Consider the following 17,896-nt stretch of genomic DNA (forward strand, 5'->3'; position numbering starts at 1 on the left):
TAAATAAAATTTATCTCTAAATAAAATTTATCTCTAAATAAAATTTATCTCTAAATAAAATTTAGCAGAGGGTTTTCCACTCCCTGTTGCCTGTTCCAAGGGCGACAGGAGGAAGCTGAGGTGCAGCGAGGGGTAGGCAGGCTGAGTTCCCACCAGGGCAGGGGAAAACCTTCCAGGGCAAGAAGTCAGGTAGGCACAAGCACCCTAACAGTTTAGAAATTATTTGGTCATTCTCTGCATTCACGTGCACCTAAAACGCTGGGGATACCAATCCAAGTGAATTCCTTTGGATCTGATGATAATACAAGTAAACAACCACCAGAGGAACTGCCAACCCCCTGATTTACAGCTCCTTTAGCCACTGCACAGACCCAGCTCGCAGCACTGCCTTAGTCAGAGCTAGCACCTAATTTTCAAGGACATGCTGGGTGTTTTAGCAGCAGCATGTTCCTACCTGGAGAAGCACTTGGGAGACCTACAGAGTGGCCCCTCCAGCCAACTATCTCCGAGCTCCACAGTGCTTACTGTGGTTTGTATGTCTCTGCTTCCAAGATGAAAGTTGACTTAAAGCACTGGAAGGTACATAAAAGCTCAGATGACAGGAAATGCAAAACAGAATTTGGCAAAATGAAGTGCTTTAGAAAACAGCAATATATTTCAAAATACAAGCCAAAGTCATCAGAGCGATAGAGAAAACTGCACATAAATCAAAGTGAAGTATTTATTAAAACTTGCTACACTCAAGCTAATGAATGCAACCAAAAAGCCAAAACCAAACTCTTCTAGAGATATTACAGAAGAGCTGGATTTTTTTTATAAAATCCAAAACTTAAAAGGACATTAAAGGGCAGAAATTAGCTTAATAAAAACACAATAGAATTTTAGAAGTTTAAGATTTTGAATAGTCTTAAAAAATTACGGGACAAAAGCTTTTTAAATTCATCAGATAACTGGAAAAGATGAAAAGCTGGAGCTATTACAAAATGAAGTCCAGCTAAAGCTCTTTTTGAAGATAAATTTCTAGGTGGTGAAATTCCAGGAGTTTTACAAAAATTGGCAAAAAACTTGCACAATGCCAGAAATTAACAAAAATCAAAACACACTATTTCTTTAATAGCAGGTTTTGGTCAGACTGGCTGGATGCATTGACAGCACTGCTGAGGAACAGCTTTGGAAAGCCTTGTGCAGAGCTGTTAGGATCAGGAATTTGCTGGCTGCATTGCTCCCAAGGACTGACACAGCTTGGCAGGAGATCAGCCCTGGGCTCAGCTGGGCTGTACACAAAGCTACCTGCTGCTGAGGGAAAAGACATTTTGTGGGGAAGACTTCTGACTGGAAAAATCAATGTCAAGACAACTTTTTATGTTCCTCCTTCACCTTACTCCAGCCTCCACTTTAAGAAGTCCCTGGATACATGTTATTAAATGTTTCTGAGTGTCTTTGCACTTTGTTTCAAGAAATCAGCCTCTGGTTCACAAAGCAATTATGCCTGTGTAAGAAAGCATGTACCATTTTTACTGTGCAAGAACAATAGCTCTGCAGAGGAACTGGCTCCTGAAGCATCTTTGTATCAAGCTACCCATTCCAACTCTGGGTTTATTGCAATTCCCTGGATGAATCCTGCTGCCAAAAATGATGTGAAAGGAAACAAATCTCAGGATACCATTTAAAGTCACTGCCACAGGGAATAGAAAGAGTCTGGGCTGATGGGGGATGCTTGCCTAGACAGATTTTGCAAAATACTACTTTGCAGTCAGCCTGAGGCCTTTCCTACCTCAGGAACCTCCAAACTATTCTCCCTGTAAAGGAGCAGCACATATTACACTAAGACCCCAAGAAAGCACATTTCCAGGATGACCAAAAATGGCTTTCTCCATAAGTAAAGAACATTTAGAGTCATTTATTCCTGTACCTCCCCACTTGAAAAACTGTACTGGTTCTCAGAAATACCCAGATAACCAAAGCAAAGCCCTAAAGGAAGAATGTGCCCGAAGATACCCCACACTGTTGGTAAGACTCGAAACTGGAAGGGGTTCTGTCAAGCTTGAACAATCACCACACAGCTGTACCTCTACAACAGGTGCTTTAACAAGAGCAAAGCCGTTTGCAAACAGCACTGGAATGCCCCTGGGGGTGAGAGGGCTCTTCAGAGCTCCCTAGATTAAAATAAAAAAGAGACACTGAAGCTTTTATTGAGCTGTAGTGTAAAAAGAACTCCTGATTAATAATCCCTCTATCCTCCAGCAAGGCAGGAAGGATGTCTGGAGAGAGAAGGGAACAAGTATTTGAACTTTATACAGAAGATGGAAAAAAAAAACCCCACTGAGTTTCCCTCCTACAAAATGTACAAGTCCTCAATTCAGTACTACAAGACCATCCCTCTCCCTCAGGTTCAGAGTGCTCTGAGCCCAGCCAGGACCCCAACAGGCACAGTGTCCTGCAGAACCTCTGCTGCACTCCCTGCAGCTGTATTTACCCTTGGAAATGCTGCCCACACACCTCGACAACAAAGCCTGAAACCTCCCAGGAATTTACTGAGCTTTGGGCTCAACCTACCGAGCCCATTCTGAACAGCTTTATGGATTTTTACAACAGCAATACTCTCAGTCTAAAATTCTAGAAAACTGCTTACCTGAAATTTTATATTCCTAATAACTGTAGGAGCCCAAGCCTGGGCTGAGCTCTCCTGTCACCAGCAGCCTCCAGTGCCAGATGCTACAATATGGCCAAGAGCTCCTATTTATAGTAAAAGTTACCCTCAGGGAAAATCCACTCACGTGATTATTATTTGCAGTAGACAGCAGGTACTCTACACTTTGGAATCTAAGGGCTTGTCTCTTCCCTAGAATACTTGCAGGTGTTTCTGTGTTTCTTGTAAACAGATTGTACCACTAAAATTTTGAATATTCTTGCTCACCATGTGAATGTCAAGCTGGCTGAGAGATTTCAGCCTAAGGGCCAGGCCTGCCAATTGCCCTGGATTAAACTGAAGAGCTAAAAGGCTAATAAGTAGTGGATCTATTGTGATTTCCTAAGTTTTCTTCTGTAAAATAAAGTGCATATATATATAGATATTAAAAATATATATATAAATGGCAAACTGGCACCTCAGCAAATATTTTACAGTTGCTAACTTACTGGTCACGTTACTAAACCTGTCAACTTCTCTAGCACCCAGTTCTGAAGGGTTTTACACTGTCTGGCTAGACCCAGGCTCACAAAATTTCACACACCCACAGTAGAAAGAGATTCTGGGCAGGAAACAAGAAAAAAAAAAAAAGGAAGAAGAAAAAAACTTCACCACAAACAAAACAACAACTAAACAAAATACATTTCCACTGAAAAGTATGGTTTCATTTTTGTAACAGTGTAAGGTGAGATAAGTAGAATTAGTAAATTTTCACAGTGAGCCTGATGGAAATGCAAAATATATTCATAGTAAAAAAACCCCGAGCATCTAAATCCTCCTTAAATGTTCGGTTATACTGGTGTCACTGCCACAGTAGTTGGGCTTCTCTCTCCAAGTACATATTATTCACAAAATACAGTAACAGAATGTATGCATTTTTATGGTTGCTCTACACAGTCTCCTCAATAGGAGGACAAAGCTTTCCAAGTGAAGACAGTCAAAACTAAGAGTGCTCAGAATATTTGGAAAACATTCTGTTATTCAGAATATAAACAGATAATAATGTATCAATCCATAAATATCACCTGGTCCCAATGGAATTGATGAGGCTGTTGCATTCAGGTTCACTGGAACCAGGAGCAGTCTGAACTCCAGAGTGCTTGTTCCCAGTGTCTAGAGACTAAGCTGTCATAAATAACAGTCTTTATTTTGTGTATTATCCAAAAGTTTCACCAGGAACTGATAATCCTCACTATGTATGATCTTAACTACAGACTTATCCCCATTTGGAAAACAAAAGCAGCTGTTAGGCAACGTGCCTAGAGGGCATCTGCATTAGTCTTTAAAAACTTCTACTTGGCTCTCCTGAGTCAGAGCTGGGTCTCCCACCCTCCCCAGAGCCTCTCCCTGCAGTTTATACCTGGGGGGCCACCAAAAAAACCCAACTGCAAATTCACCAGTTACCAGGGACAGTTGACATCACAAAGTGAAACAGCCCTGTGTACAGGGAGGAAGGAGGAGCAGGTGGAGGGACATCCTTTTTAAATTTCAGGCTCGGTTTTGCCACAGAAAGATGCAGGTAAAGAGGGGAGCACAGACCTTGCCAAACATTCCTTTCAACACAGGTGTGATGCCCACATTTCTGCCCAAACTCTGCACTGCAGCTGTTGCTTTAACCACCAGTCTCTAGACAAACCCATCACTAAGGTGAGGGAAAAGGGAAGACAATTACACAGAGCAGTCCTAGTGCCCCTTCCCTACCAAGGGCTCTGGTCCAGTATTAAGCTGATTTGGAAAATAAGATGACACCAACACCATTAAAACGCCTTGTTTCTTATAAAAGATCATTAAAAAAAGGATCCACTTTCACAGTGAGTAGCAGAGGGGTGTGCAAGCAGCTGTGTCCTTAAAAGTTGTAGTGTCCAGGAGCATGTCCTGACTCCACGGGGGACTCAAAGTCCATCAACATTCTTTGAAAATCCCGATGCTTCAATAACTGCAGATACACTATTATCCACCTAAACCACCTAAATACTGCAGCTAAAAGGGGTGTCTCACCAGAGAAAATGAAAGCCATCGGGCAGAGCTCTCCCTTCACAGGGCAACCCAAGGGCCGATCATTTGTAGGTACAAATTTCAAGGCGGCGGGTGGGAGGGGAGCTTCACCGCCCTGCCAGCGGTGCTCCCAGACGCGCATAACTCTTACTAATGAAGCAGATGGCATTTGCATCCAGGTGGCAAACTGCACTTTAAAGGGACTTTGCCGGCTCTCTCTTCTCCACGCCGGCCGGGACGCGGACACGGCATCGCTTTCGAGCGTGGTCGTTATCCACCCGTGGAACGGCACTTATGTCAGAGCCACAAAAACTACCTGTTTGCCAGCAAACCAGCCCGGGGAGGCCCCGGGCGAGCTCAGGCCCCGCACAGAGCCCGAGCTCGGCCTCCCTCCGTCCCGACCCCCGACCCCCGAGCCCCGAGCCCGGGCCGTGTGAGCCCGGGGGGGTCCCGGCCCCGCTCCCCCGGCCCCGCCCGGCCCTGCGCTGCTGCCAGAGCGGCACGAATCCCAACAGAACCCTCGCTCTTCTCTCGGCCAAAACTTCGCGTTTTCTCCCCGTTCCTGCGGCTGCTCCCCCGGGACCTGCCCGCCCGTCCCCCCTCCCCGGAGGGCACGGCGGGGTCGGGGCCCCGCACACGGCCCGGGGAAGGGGGGGCACCGCGGGCCGGGGGCCCGGCGGGCGCTGGAGCGGCCCCGGCAGGAGGGAGGGAGGGAGGGAGGGAGGGAGCGAGGGGAGGCGGCCGGGAGGCTCCGCGGCGGCCCCGACGTGGCGGTCCCGGGGGGTCCGGAGGGGCCGGGGGAGCGGGGGCACCGCGTCCGAGTGGCCCCGGGCAGGGCAGGGTCGGGTCGGGCAGGGCCGGGCAGGGCAGGGCAGGGTCGGGCAGGGTCGGGCAGGGCAGGGTCGGGCACGGCGTCCGGCCCCGCGCCCCCCCGGCGGAGCAGCGAGCGGGGAACTCGGCGCACAAGTTCGGGGCAGGGCAGGAGCGCGGCCCCGTCCCGCTCACCTGAACACACAGTCGTCGCGGGCGTCCCTGGCCGGGGAGATGAGCCCGTGCTTCTTGTTGAAGAGCTTCTGGAAGAGGGTGGGCGGCATCTTGGGGCGCCGCCGCTGCCCCCGCCGCCGAGCGCCGGGCTCCGCGCAGCGCCGTCCCCTCGCCGCGGCTCTAGTTCCGCCCGCCCCGCTCCATTCGGTGTCACAGTCATATGACAGAAATTAGTCACCCGCCGCTGCCAGGAGGGGCGGGGGCAGCGAGGGGCGGGCCCGGCGGCGGGGCGGCCCCACGTGCGGAGGGAGCCCCGCGGGAACCGGGGCTGGGCCGGGATCAATGCGGGGATCGATCCGGGGATCAGTCCAGGGGTCAATCCGGGGGTCCCTCGTCCCGCTGCCCTCGGCGGGTCCCGCGGCGGCGATAACGCGCCCGCCGTGTTTTCCTTCTCCGGACGGAAGCTCGGGACGGGAGCCCCGGGAAGGCGGGGGAGGCCACGGGCGAGGCATCGCACCCCGCAGGGCTGCGCCGAGAGGGGAGATGTCCCTTCCCCCGGACCTAGAAAACCCCTCTCCCGCCCCTCCCGGGCACACGGCGGTTCTCCCACAGTGGCACCGCTCAGATGCGCTCGGTTCACAGCCTGCAGGGAAGGTGGAACGGGTGTGTTTGGTGGCAGGGGAAGCCATCGTCGCAGGTAAAATACCCGGCCACAAAGCGGCGTCTGGGACATAAAGCCCAGCAAGCCAATCCCAAACAAATTATAAGGGGGGAGAAAAAAAGTGTGATAGGTTTTATAAAATCAAAACGATCTGAGGATTTTTGCAAAACTCTTTATTAGTAAATGTTGAAGTGAAATAGAAATCCTGGTAACAGTTAACAGTCTCCTTCAATGTATCACTGTTCAGATACAACGCTGCTGGAGAGTTTAATTAAGGACTGACAAAACTGACTGACTCATCTGCTTTCCCTACAAAATGGAATTAAACTAAAACAACCTATGATGTAAGATTAAATTAAGCAGATTCTTTTTAAGGCAAAATTTAGTGCATGTGTAACAACATATCTACACAACAATTCTTCACAGTCACCCATCTGTAGGAATTTTGGTTTCCATCTACCAGAAGTTGAAGATAATTCTAACAGAAACCAGGAATTGATGTTTAGATGCATCCCTTTCCCCTTGTTCTGTATGGAAGACACACCTGCCTGCCATAGATTTGTACATGACCAACCTTTGCATCCCTTCACCAGGTAAAACCCTCCTGGCTTCAAGGTGGGCATGTAAATACAGTCTCAAACACAAGAAGGCCTCAGGGAGCACTACAAACTGATAAAATTTTGGCCAGGACATGTAACTCAGCTTTCAGTAATTTCACAACTGAGAGCAATGAAGATTTAGCTCATCTCAAGTGCATTACAATTCCAGCTGATAGAGAGTCCCTTTAAGAGTAAATATTAACCTGTTCCAAAATGCCCAAGTTAACAGCAGGTGATTCTGACAGGCTTGACTGTCAGACATTAATTGAGAGAGAGGAGAAAGGACAGTGAGAGAAAAAGGATGGGTACAAATTTAATCATCCACTTCCCCATAAAAACCTCTCTCTAGGCAAATTTTCACACCTACACAAAGAACATGAACTTCTGTGCCCATTCAGTACGTGCTGATTTGGGCCCCAAACCTCTTCTTTCTGTATTTGAAGATTATGAACCACAGCAGAACCATTTGCATGCAAGCTCTTTACCCCCCACCAGCCTGTACGTGCACTCCAGTGCAAGAACCAAACATCTTCCATCGTCTCTGAACACTTTAAGTCAAAGTCTCCTAGAAGTGCACTTCAGATAACAAAAATAACTGAACAGTGTTAATGAAAAACCTCTTACAGATTTATGTACAATACATTTACTCAACATGCATCTGCCATGCACAATTCCTGGTGATAAAGGATTATCAGAGTTCCTGCATGGACTGACTCCTGGGAGCAACTCCACTCAAGCCATTAAGGCTTCATCATGTCTGGGACGTGACAGAGCAGCCCTGTGACACTGAACAGATTCCTCTCCTGAATCACTGCACAAATAACCTCCTCTGTCCCACCCATTAACAGGCCACGACCCATAACCTTTATCCACCAGTATGGAAGAGCCAGTTTCCACTCTGAATGAAATTTTATGTAGTAGTTCTGCAGCTAAAAACCAAACTATGGGAAAATGCCTTTCCTTTGAGAGAAGCAGAACAAGGGTAGAGATTGTTCCAGCCTCCAAATGAATTTCCTTCCCTGGGGCACAGAGCTAGCCTGGTAATTAATTACACTTTCTCTGAGACTCAGACAAAAGATGAAAATAAGAAGCAGCACTTTCAAAACTGAAGGGAAGGACAAGAGATTGTGGTTCCTGATATTTCTGCCCTCCTATACAGCCTCATCACATCCAGAAAAACAAAAGCAAAATGCAGCAATATTCAGGCTGCTACAGCTACACACCATGTTTCTTTCTCTTGTACTTTCCAATTAATTTGCCAGTATTAGTCTGTCTCTTGTATAAAGCTACCAAATGGTCTGGGGCAAAATAAGTGTTTTCTCCTAGGACTTGTAGAATACCCTTACAATGAACACATCTTTATTCAGGACGAGCCTTTACTTGAGCAATCATCATAACCACAACTTACCAGATAAGTAGCTTTCAATTTTGCTTAAAACTACCTCAAGAAGTTCACCTCTATCTCTTAGGGGCTCTAGATTCTTGCATAAATACTGGTGACTGAGTATTTGCAAGAACAAGGATATTGATAATTAGAAGCACATCTGAGAGGACTCCAAGGAGTTATTGGTAGAACTCATTCTACTAATGCTTAAAAAAAGAAAAATAGTTTAATGGCATAATTTTTAACCTTGAGCCATATAGTGTGTTTATACAATACTTCTTCATAGACTAATCCAGCATCATTTATTTGCACTTCCTTCTGTCCCAGAGCAATGGGGAAAGGCTCAGGGTTTGAACTTTACAGGTTATTTTCAAATGTAGTCAAACAGAAGTTGTGGATTTTGTATGTTTTCTTGGCATGCTCTTTTTGGAAATACAAAACTATTTTCCAGAGTGATAACACTGAGAAACAGACTTTTGAAAACCATACTGGCATTTTGAAACATCAAAAAACTTCCCTTTTTGTCCAGAAAAGAGTCAGGGTGTTGTAGTGAGAACACTGTAGGGATCCAAATTACTTTAACCTGCAGTGAATTCAGCTGGAAAAAACTGTGCTCTTGAGAGTGTTTTCTGAGGCACTTGGCACACTAAGAATGACATTTAAGAATTAACAATCCACAAGCTGAGGTGGAAATTATGTGGACATAGTGTGAACAGTAACCTGAAAATCCAGAATGCCAATATCCAGCTCTTCACACAATCCAGCTATAAAAGGGTTTTTCCCACCATTGTATTCATGGAAGGCATCTGCTGCTTCTAAGTCTGAAGGCTGTAGAAGAAACATCAACTGAGAGATGTGATGCTACAGAACATCTGAGATGGAACAAGAAGGACTCAGAGGTGCCAGTGGCTGGGCAGTGGATGTGCCCAGAATGGTGACAATGCTGATCACTAAGAGCCAGCTCACACTGATGGCAGGGTGATGATGACCTATATTCATGGTTAAAAAATCAATTTACAGCAGAACACACAGTCCTGCACCTCCAAAGTTCTGCAGACCTAAACATTCAGGGAGTTTAATGGCAGCACACTATTGACTTCTGGGTCCCTGAGAGTACATGAATGCTTTCACACCCACCCCCATAACCAGTGTTAACACTTCAGCAGAGGTCACATCTTTAAATGCTAATGCTACTAGAGAAAACTAGAAATCCTGGCAGAGCAAGAGCCAAATATAACTCCATAATTAATTTGGTCTGCTGTTCTTGAGTCGTGCTTTCTAAAAATCTAAGCAAAGTGAAGAATCATCTTTATGGAGTCCTTGCAGAATGATGCCCAGAGTAGGATCTAGTTGCTGTACAAAATAATTTAATGTTAAGTACTTGAGTAAAGTACTTACAAGCTTACTGAACACATAATACCAAATTTCAAACAATGTATGTGCAAACAAGAAAAAAAAAACCAGCCATTTGTTAGTTCTGTTCCATCACCCTGACACAGCAACAAGATGGTCATTTCTTCTCTTGACTCCTGCTGAGACCCAGAAATCTCATCTCTGTTCACAGCAGATCCAATTTTTGGTACTTGTAATAGTATCTGGGGAAAAAAAAAGCGATAACTATCCATCAAGTGGCACATTCTCAAGTGTAACAGAAAGCTCATTGCTCTGATGAGCTGTTGAGATGTTCACTAGATATCCAGGCTGTCATTTGTTTGGAGGAGTCTGGATCTTGCAGGTCATTTGCCAGTAAGGAGAGAACAATAGTTTTGAGTACATGTACACTCCTAATGAAAACCAGCATCATCTGAAAGACTCCTTGTCCAGAGAATAAAACATTCTGCATAAAACCCCCACCACAGGCAGTCTGATTCCTCATCCCGGGATCCTTTAGAAAAGCAGGAACAACCCCAAACTTTTGTTCTGACACCACCACTTGCCTATTTGTGATTACCAAGTACAACCTGTGTTCTGTATTACCACAACTTTCCTAGGACACCTGACCTAGCACCCTAGTTCTTTGACCTGTACAGAAGCATCAGTGTCATTAATTAATACATACACACACTTAAAAGCATTTCCCTCTATTCCAGATGCTGCATGTAACTCAGCTGGAAATAAAACTGGAGAGTATTTGTAGCTGAGACTGCAAATGAAAAATTTGTGTGTACTCAGTATTTTTGAGAGCTGTCACACTTAGGCAGTATCTCTGTATTGGGTTAAATGACACACACCTCGCAGAAAACCTGCAGACGTTGGGAAGAACTACTTTAAACTCCGGAAGACATGTGCCATCCAGTGGCACACCGAGAAACTTCACCGGAGACGGCAAAGGGAGGGGGGTTTTACCTCTGTGGCAGTGATGAGACAGTTTTGTTCACAGTTCTCATTTCTGTTTAACAAAAATCTAGGAAGTGAAGAAAGGAGCTTCCCCTGTGTTAAGGGTTTCAGGAGAAAAGAACAGAAACCTTAAGGGAAAGTGGTGATTTTTAAGTTTTCTGCATCTTTTACTCTTTTCAGCCTTGTGATTTTTTCAAATCATTAAGATTTAAAAAAAAAACAACCCCACCCTTAAACACTTAACTAACCAGTTACCACCTGCACAGCGAACCAAGTGTTTATTCTCTCACCTTCAGGCACTCCTTTGGGAAGGGAAAACCCTTTCCTGGTAACTGGAACTTGCTGGAGCCTGGAAGGCCTCTGGTGTGGTGACAGTCTAACAATGGAGCAGATTTCTTGTCTGTCACACAGGGGCTGAAAAGATTAATAACATTTCTTCACACAACTATTCCCCTTGAAGAAATATTCTTTTGGCTTTCTTCTAGGGAAATTACAGGTGAAATGCAGATTTCAAGGGATGCCACTAGAAAATATTTAAGACTACTTGTGTACACTTAATATGCTATTGTAAAGGGTGAGAGAAAGCTTCAGAGCTTGAACATTCTCTTGAGCTGTTTTAATACTGTAAGGTTTAAATATACAGTACACTACATACTAGAATGCTAAAACTGGATTTAAAAAATGCAATAAAATTAGAACCTTAAAAATATTCTTTTCTTCTGGACTTTGAGGAATAATTTCCTTTTCTGAGCTCAGAGATGCAGGAACAATTTCTTCTGAATTTACACATGGACCTGTGGTATTCAGGAACAGGCTTTCCCCAGGTGAGGCTTTGCACACTGGTGACAAGCTGAGCTACAGCTCCATCAAAATACAAAATACACAGGAATAACCACCCAGTTAAATAACAGACAACAATTCAGACTGGATAATGCTTGTTGGCTCATACAAAAGATGTTCTATTACTTCAAAAAAATTATTTAGGAATGCAACAAGACGCTGATGTTCTCTATTTCTTAATCTACTATGCATTAACTCAAGTGTGCAGAGACAAGTGGCAGTACTGTACCACCTGTACTGCCAAAGAATTCAAACTGCCATTTAAATATGAAATTTGTACTAAAGGGGTTGTGCAAGTAAGGCTACTGGTGCTGGGTTTACATCAGAAGATGTTGTAAAGATACAAACCAGATTCCTAGGTTGGGTTGCTTGGGGGTTTTGTAATTGTCCAGCTAATAGAATTTATCACAGTTTGTGGTGCAATTTGCACAGTAACATGTATAGCCACAACTGGACTGTGGCACAAGGAATGATTTCTTTGGTTTGGATCATTAAAACAAAAAAGCCCTGGACAGACACTCACCTTTAGCTGTGCACGCTGAGCATTACCAGGATTTTTTAGAGCTTTATTCTCCTCAATCATCAGCATGGTGGAAGTCATTTGCTAAATAGAAACAGAGAAGAACTCAGTATCAGATTCAAATTCTTTGCTGTTTATTATTACTCATACAATATTCCCTTAGTACACAATACTGTAAGAACTCAATTTAGAATTACTAATACTTCTTCAGATTTAAGAACTGAATTCCTGTCTTTCACTTTTTTTTTTTTTTTGGTCTTGTCCTTTCCAAAATTAAGACAAAGAACCAGTTTACAGCAGCACAGACATTTCAGATGTGGCATTTCCTGCCACTTCTCCTATTTAATTGTAACTTTTGCCACAATTCAAAACTCTCACTTCTCATTTCATGCCACTGCTAAAGAGCAGGACCCAACGGGAATACTCACCACCACAACATGTGTTAGTTTGGTTGGCACAACTTCTGCTGTCAACCCCCCTGATTTGGCTGAAGTGTTTCCTGGGGCACCAAGCTGCCTGAATGATGATGAACCTTCTTCTGCTGGATTAGAATTGTTTCCTGTTCCCTTACGCTTCACCCTTTTGGGTTTAGCAGTTTGCTTGTCAGGCTAAAGAGGGAAACAATTACATTTCTTATTACAAAGTAAATCTCTGCAGCCTGGTAAGCACTAAAAAAAGAGAGTCCTTCTGTCACAGTCAAGCCCTACACACTGACTCAGTACCACTGGCAAACCCAGTCTGAAAAACACTGAGCTTGGGGGCACCCTGACTGTTCCTCTACGGAGAGGGAGAGGCAACTGCATCCTCACTCTCTGCCCTGGCTGCAGGCACCCCTTCCACAAGTGTAGCAGGAACTACTACTCCTCTAGGTGGAGTTTTCCACCCATAGCAAGTCATTTGTGTCACAACCTTGCTGATTTATTAAGGATCCTTCACCTTGCTGTCCGGTCCTAAGGGTGAAGCACAGCGCATATCACTTTTTAGGTCTGGAGTTCTCTCTCTTGCAGCTGTAATTTTACAGAGCTTTTTTCCTGTGACAGATTTCCAACAAATTAAATTAACTTTGAGACAAAGACCACAGCTACTCTTCCACCCCATGTCTTACAGGATGGTTTTCAAAGAGGAATAATTCCAAAGCCACCCATGTAAACACAGTTCCTCCCTTCAATACAGCCCTCATCTCCCTCTCCCCACCACCAGGACTGCTTTACTCCTCTCCCATTCCTTATTAATCTTATGTTCCCTTGGCTATTCACTGCTGGACACACACACTGTGGGAGCAGAGACCTGCATAATCACTGCAGTCTTTGCCAGTGGCAACTTCTGCTGCTGTTACCCTCCAAATTAAGCAGGGGAAAACTATGTGGTACCTGGGCCACAGAACTGCATCAGTCACAGATCAGAACTGAGTTCCATCAGGGACTCACTAGTATTTGTGAAGCTGGTATGACATAAGTTCAAAGAGCATGACACAAACAGTTCTGTTCCCAGGTAAGTTAAATAAGGAATGTCAATTTTCATTGAGCATCATGGGTGATTAAATGGAAAAATGCAGGGTTTGAGACTTTGGTTGGTTGGTTGGTTTTGTTTTCTTCTCCTAACACATAAATTAGAACCAAGTCTTATTTACAGGAAAGATTTTTTCAATATATACTTCTTCTAGACAGAGTCTGTGCTGGAGGACAAATGATCCAGTAGAAACCTGGTTTAGAAAGTGTTCCATCACTTAAGCTTGGGTAGCATATTCTGTTCTCACAGCTAGTACAACTGCTTCTGGTCATATTTTACCTGACAGAGTAGCTGAAATGCCTAATGCTGAAGAACTGTAATTGCAATTTGATGGTCTCTTTCTAGGAGAGGAAAAAAAAGTGAACAACTATTCTGAATGAACTTTAACATTAAAAAAACCTACGAATACAGAAATCCTAGGAAAATATAGGCTGAGTGAAAAGGGATAAAGCTTATTTTAGAAAATGTTGCTACAGATTTGCTTCATCACACCTTACAGTTCTTTGATAGTTTATCATCAAGTCACAGCTTATCCTGAGGATACTTGCAATTGCTTAAGAACATAAAAGATCTGCCCCCAAACCTGATTTTTCCCTGGGTGAGCACAGAATGCCAGAGACTTCAGAAGGACTTAACAACAGGTACCCTTCATACTCTGCACTGCACAGCAAGCCTGGCCAGGCACCTGGGCACACCCCTTTTGCTGCCTGTGACTGAAGGAAAGCTGACAGAATTAGTGCAACTGGATAAAAGCAACTTATTTAGGGATTTTGTAAATAAACGTCACCTTCCTCTTCCATAAAATCCTTCACTGAGTTCTCTTATATCAACTTCCCTAGAGCTGCAAGGCCGAGCCAGAAGTCTGTAAGGCAAACTCTTCCCTGACTTAATGCACCAATGTCAAAGTTAGTGAGGACACAGGTAGCTGAAACTCCACAGAAGGGTTTGCAGGAGCAGAGGCTTATTCATATTGGTCTTTCTTTAAAGGATCACTCAAAAGAGAAAAACCTGAACACTCAGGTGCATCAAAGAGTCTGCTGTGCAGATTACCTTCTAATGCTCTGGTCCTGAAAATCCTTTGGTACAGGTTCTAGAAAAAAAAAAAAAAAAAAAAAACAACAAAATAAAAGCTAAACTTTAAATGAAAAAGCTAAAATAGCTTAGACCAGACAACGTTCTAGTGGAAACTAATTTCTAAAGCACAATAATAGAAGCAAACACAGACCACCAGCAGGGAGCTGCTGGCCTTACATAAATGCAGACAGGCTTTACATAAAATGATCATTATATATTTTATACCTGTTTCTTGCACCAGAATGAAATTTGTTTATGTATGTATCCTGAAGAATTGTAGAAAAGAATTACCTAATATTGCTGAAAGATTTGAGATCTGTGCTATCTTATCAATGGTCACTGCTTTGCTGGAGTCCAGTAGAGTAGAGTTCTTGTACTTGCCAAGGTCCCCAGAGTAAAAATGACTTCTTTCTGCACATAAAAGATATAAGTGCAGGCTTCTTATGCTGAAATTTATCCAATTACTAAATTTGTGACAAACTGAAAGCAATCACATTCGCAGGATGGGAACTAAATGAAAGCATTGTCTTGGCTCAAACAGCTGCAGAAAAGTTTGGAAGGAGTTTGACTCAAAGCACTTCAGTGGGTCATCCCCAATAAACAGCTTGTATCAACTGTGAATACTTCAAGTTTAAAGTGTGATGAAAATTACACGAGGACCTGATTCACTCCAGACTGGAGGACAGGTTGGCTTGCAGCAAAGATGTGACCTGGTGAGTCACACCCAGAGAGGCCACCAGTCTTTTTATTTTCAACAGTCTCCCCACATTTTCTACATTAAAGAAAGCTCAAAAAACCCCAAAGTCTCACCTGAATCATCATCTCTGAATGTTTCAGGGGATGAGTAACTCTGCAGGCTGTCACTAGTATTGTTAAAATCTGCAGTTGAATGGGCATCTAAACACTGAATGAGAAAGGTTGAAACACCTGTGGGAAGAGTCATTCCTGTACCTAAAGAAAGAGACAAAACAGGTGGCTAAAGAAAAGCATCATCTTGCAGAAACCATCAGGATTTCCTTATTTAAGTTTCATTCCTGTGATGAGCTAAATGTTGTCAAGTCAGTACTTTATACTGAGTCATAATGCAATTGAAGAAGCAAAGAAAGGGCATCCTGAAGCCAAATCTACAGTACCATAAGTTAAGAGAAGACACCTTCCTTGCCCAAGGCTCACAAGGCACATCTGAAGAATTTAGCCTCTGACAGGGTAATTCTTCAACAGGTTTGTTTTCAGGACAAACTATTTAGTCACGAGCTTTTAAAAATGCAGGTTTGAGTAAACCGAAGAACTCATGCCCACAACTAGTTCTGTCAGTGATAAAACCAAGATCATGTGGTTTCCAGCAGGCTGGGCTCAAAAGACTGCCTTAGGTGCTGCAGGTCTGTTTGTGCTGCCTCCAAGCAGTTCATGTGAACCAAAGCCTCCTGCTGCAATAAGGACCACGAGTCCAGTGGTCTCAAAACCTTCACTTTCCAATTTTCACACAGTCAGAACCAGCACAAGAACAGCACAAGACCAGTACTTTTATAGAAAGATAATTCTAAGTACATAATCAATTTTACATTTAGTTTTATATAGATATAAAAGTATATTTAATAATATAAGGTATTGCCATTATACTCACTTGAAGTCATTTCTGCATTTTGCAAACTTTCTTTACTTTCAAAGCTGATCATTGAGGATTTCTAAAATTAAAATACCAATACAAACAACTTGAGAGAACTGGATGTAGACAAAGAAATGCAATTAAATATCACGTACACCAGCAGATGCTTAGAAACTCATTGTCTGGTACTTCACCCCTTAAACTTGCTATTCACAATAATTTGTGCCACGTTTTTTCTTGCACCATTAACAAATCTGCAATCTGATTTATAGTTCTAAAATTCATGATGAACACCCCATCATTTGATCCTACAATCTTTCCTGGATGATATGCCAGTGAAGGCATACTGACATCAACTTCACCGTCTTTTGAATTTTTTTTTTTTAGAGGCCCAATTCTTACTTTCAGAATCCTAAACCATTTCTCTAAATACAAACTATGACATGCAGGCAGTAGATTCTAAGTTCAGCCTGAAAAACACGTGTGTACACACACATAACTCACAGGAAATTTTACCTGTTTATAAAAACAATTTAGCAATTTGGTTTATCCTCCAGACAATTACAAGCAGATAAAAAGCAAGACACCATTCTCACCTTCAGTGATACACTGCTTTCTTCTGATTCCTCTTCTTCTTTTTCCAAGTCTCTTGTTTCTTTGACATTCACTTGATTGCTGCAGTTGAAGAACAGAACTAAGTTCAACCTTTCTGTTTTAGAGAAAGGCAACAACTATAAAATGTCTTTATGGAACACCAATAAATAGTCTGACAAACATCAGTGTACTGATAATTCAGACTGCACAGCTCCAAGAGCCACCTCACAAAGCAAAACAATAAAAATGCTTAGCTAATGTTAATAATGGTGTGTTTGAATGAGTTCTAACAGACCTTTGGTTGCATGAAGGGTTCTCCTCAGTGAGTTCAACATTTTCTTTAATTTTTGGTAGGGTTTTCCCACAGACCTTTTTCTTTGGGCCTAGAGAAAAATAAGTATTTAGTTCAGTAATGATAATTTCAATATTAGAATTTAGATTATTATTTCTAGTAGGGCACCTTTAGCTATTTCCCCCTTCCATCCCCATAATACCTTTTGGACCCTATTATCACAAACAAATGTTAGAACAGGAAAGCCTCACCTTTAAATTACCAAGCCCATCATGGGATCTACACATCCCATGCTGGTCTTCCCCATTTACTTCAGCTGGTTACTCTGTTAGTCTTGAATCCCATCCCTTCCCCTCAGACTGCATTTTGTTTCTTAAAGGTCTGCAGTTCTCAACTTGGTAGCTGCTACACTGCGTTCAAGGAGGCAGCTCCTGAGCAATAACTCTGAGCAGTTTTTGAAGCATGCTGCCAAAGGGGAGCAAGGCTTTTGTCTGGATCTTTCTACAGGGCCCTCCCAGCTCGAGACGTTCTGCGATCAGACGGCGGGAAGCCACTTTAGAGAAGTGGCTTTATGACTGAGTAGCAGCCAAACCAGAGGAAACACCCCTCCTGCTCCCACAACAGCTGCCTGCTTTCCCCAAGCCGCGAGGGACACGGACAAGAAGAAACCACTTCCCAGCCTCACGCAGCACCCGCTGGGCGAGGACCCGCCGGTGATACACACCCGGCCCGCACCGCCCCGAGCGGCCCCCGCGGCACCGGGCACAGCGCAGGGGCCCTGCCCGCCCCCCCGGCCCCGGCCCCGACCCCGG

At 43.9% G+C, this 17,896-nt stretch overlaps 2 protein-coding genes across 6 annotated transcripts in view; both read right to left on the reverse strand.

The window, feature by feature from the left end:
* FNIP1 (folliculin interacting protein 1) overlaps positions 1–5,815 on the reverse strand; it is a 62,835-nt gene extending 57,020 nt beyond the window's left edge. For both annotated transcript variants that reach the window (XM_027643099.1, XM_027643097.1), the window contains exon 1: positions 5,690–5,815. In XM_027643099.1, the coding sequence (XP_027498900.1) occupies positions 5,690–5,778 (89 nt within the window). In that variant the 5' untranslated portion in view covers positions 5,779–5,815. The remainder of the gene's footprint in view (positions 1–5,689) is intronic.
* Positions 5,816–6,485: 670 nt separating this feature from the next.
* The window catches only part of MEIKIN (meiotic kinetochore factor), a 12,112-nt gene continuing 701 nt past the window's right edge, over positions 6,486–17,896 (reverse strand). The window contains exons 2-14 of one of the 4 annotated variants that reach the window (XM_027643100.1): positions 17,088–17,175; positions 16,795–16,873; positions 16,217–16,277; positions 15,403–15,543; positions 14,884–15,003; positions 14,569–14,608; positions 13,798–13,859; positions 12,946–13,040; positions 12,438–12,617; positions 12,013–12,093; positions 11,349–11,504; positions 10,940–11,063; positions 6,486–9,907 (exon numbers count right to left, since the gene is read on the reverse strand). In XM_027643100.1, coding sequence (XP_027498901.1) covers positions 9,861–9,907; positions 10,940–11,063; positions 11,349–11,504; positions 12,013–12,093; positions 12,438–12,617; positions 12,946–13,040; positions 13,798–13,859; positions 14,569–14,608; positions 14,884–15,003; positions 15,403–15,543; positions 16,217–16,277; positions 16,795–16,873; positions 17,088–17,175 — 1,274 coding nt within the window. In that variant the 3' untranslated portion in view covers positions 6,486–9,860. Of the gene's footprint in view, positions 9,908–10,939; positions 11,064–11,348; positions 11,517–12,012; positions 12,094–12,437; positions 12,618–12,945; positions 13,041–13,797; positions 13,860–14,568; positions 14,609–14,883; positions 15,004–15,402; positions 15,544–16,216; positions 16,278–16,794; positions 16,874–17,087; positions 17,176–17,896 lie in introns of those variants that run through there. The other 3 variants (XM_027643101.1, XM_027643103.1, XM_027643102.1) reach the window with 3 other exon arrangements.

The sequence above is a fragment of the Corapipo altera genome, unplaced genomic scaffold (assembly GCF_003945725.1).
Source record: "Corapipo altera isolate COAL_440 unplaced genomic scaffold, ASM394572v1 75, whole genome shotgun sequence".
NCBI lineage: Eukaryota > Metazoa > Chordata > Aves > Passeriformes > Pipridae > Corapipo > Corapipo altera.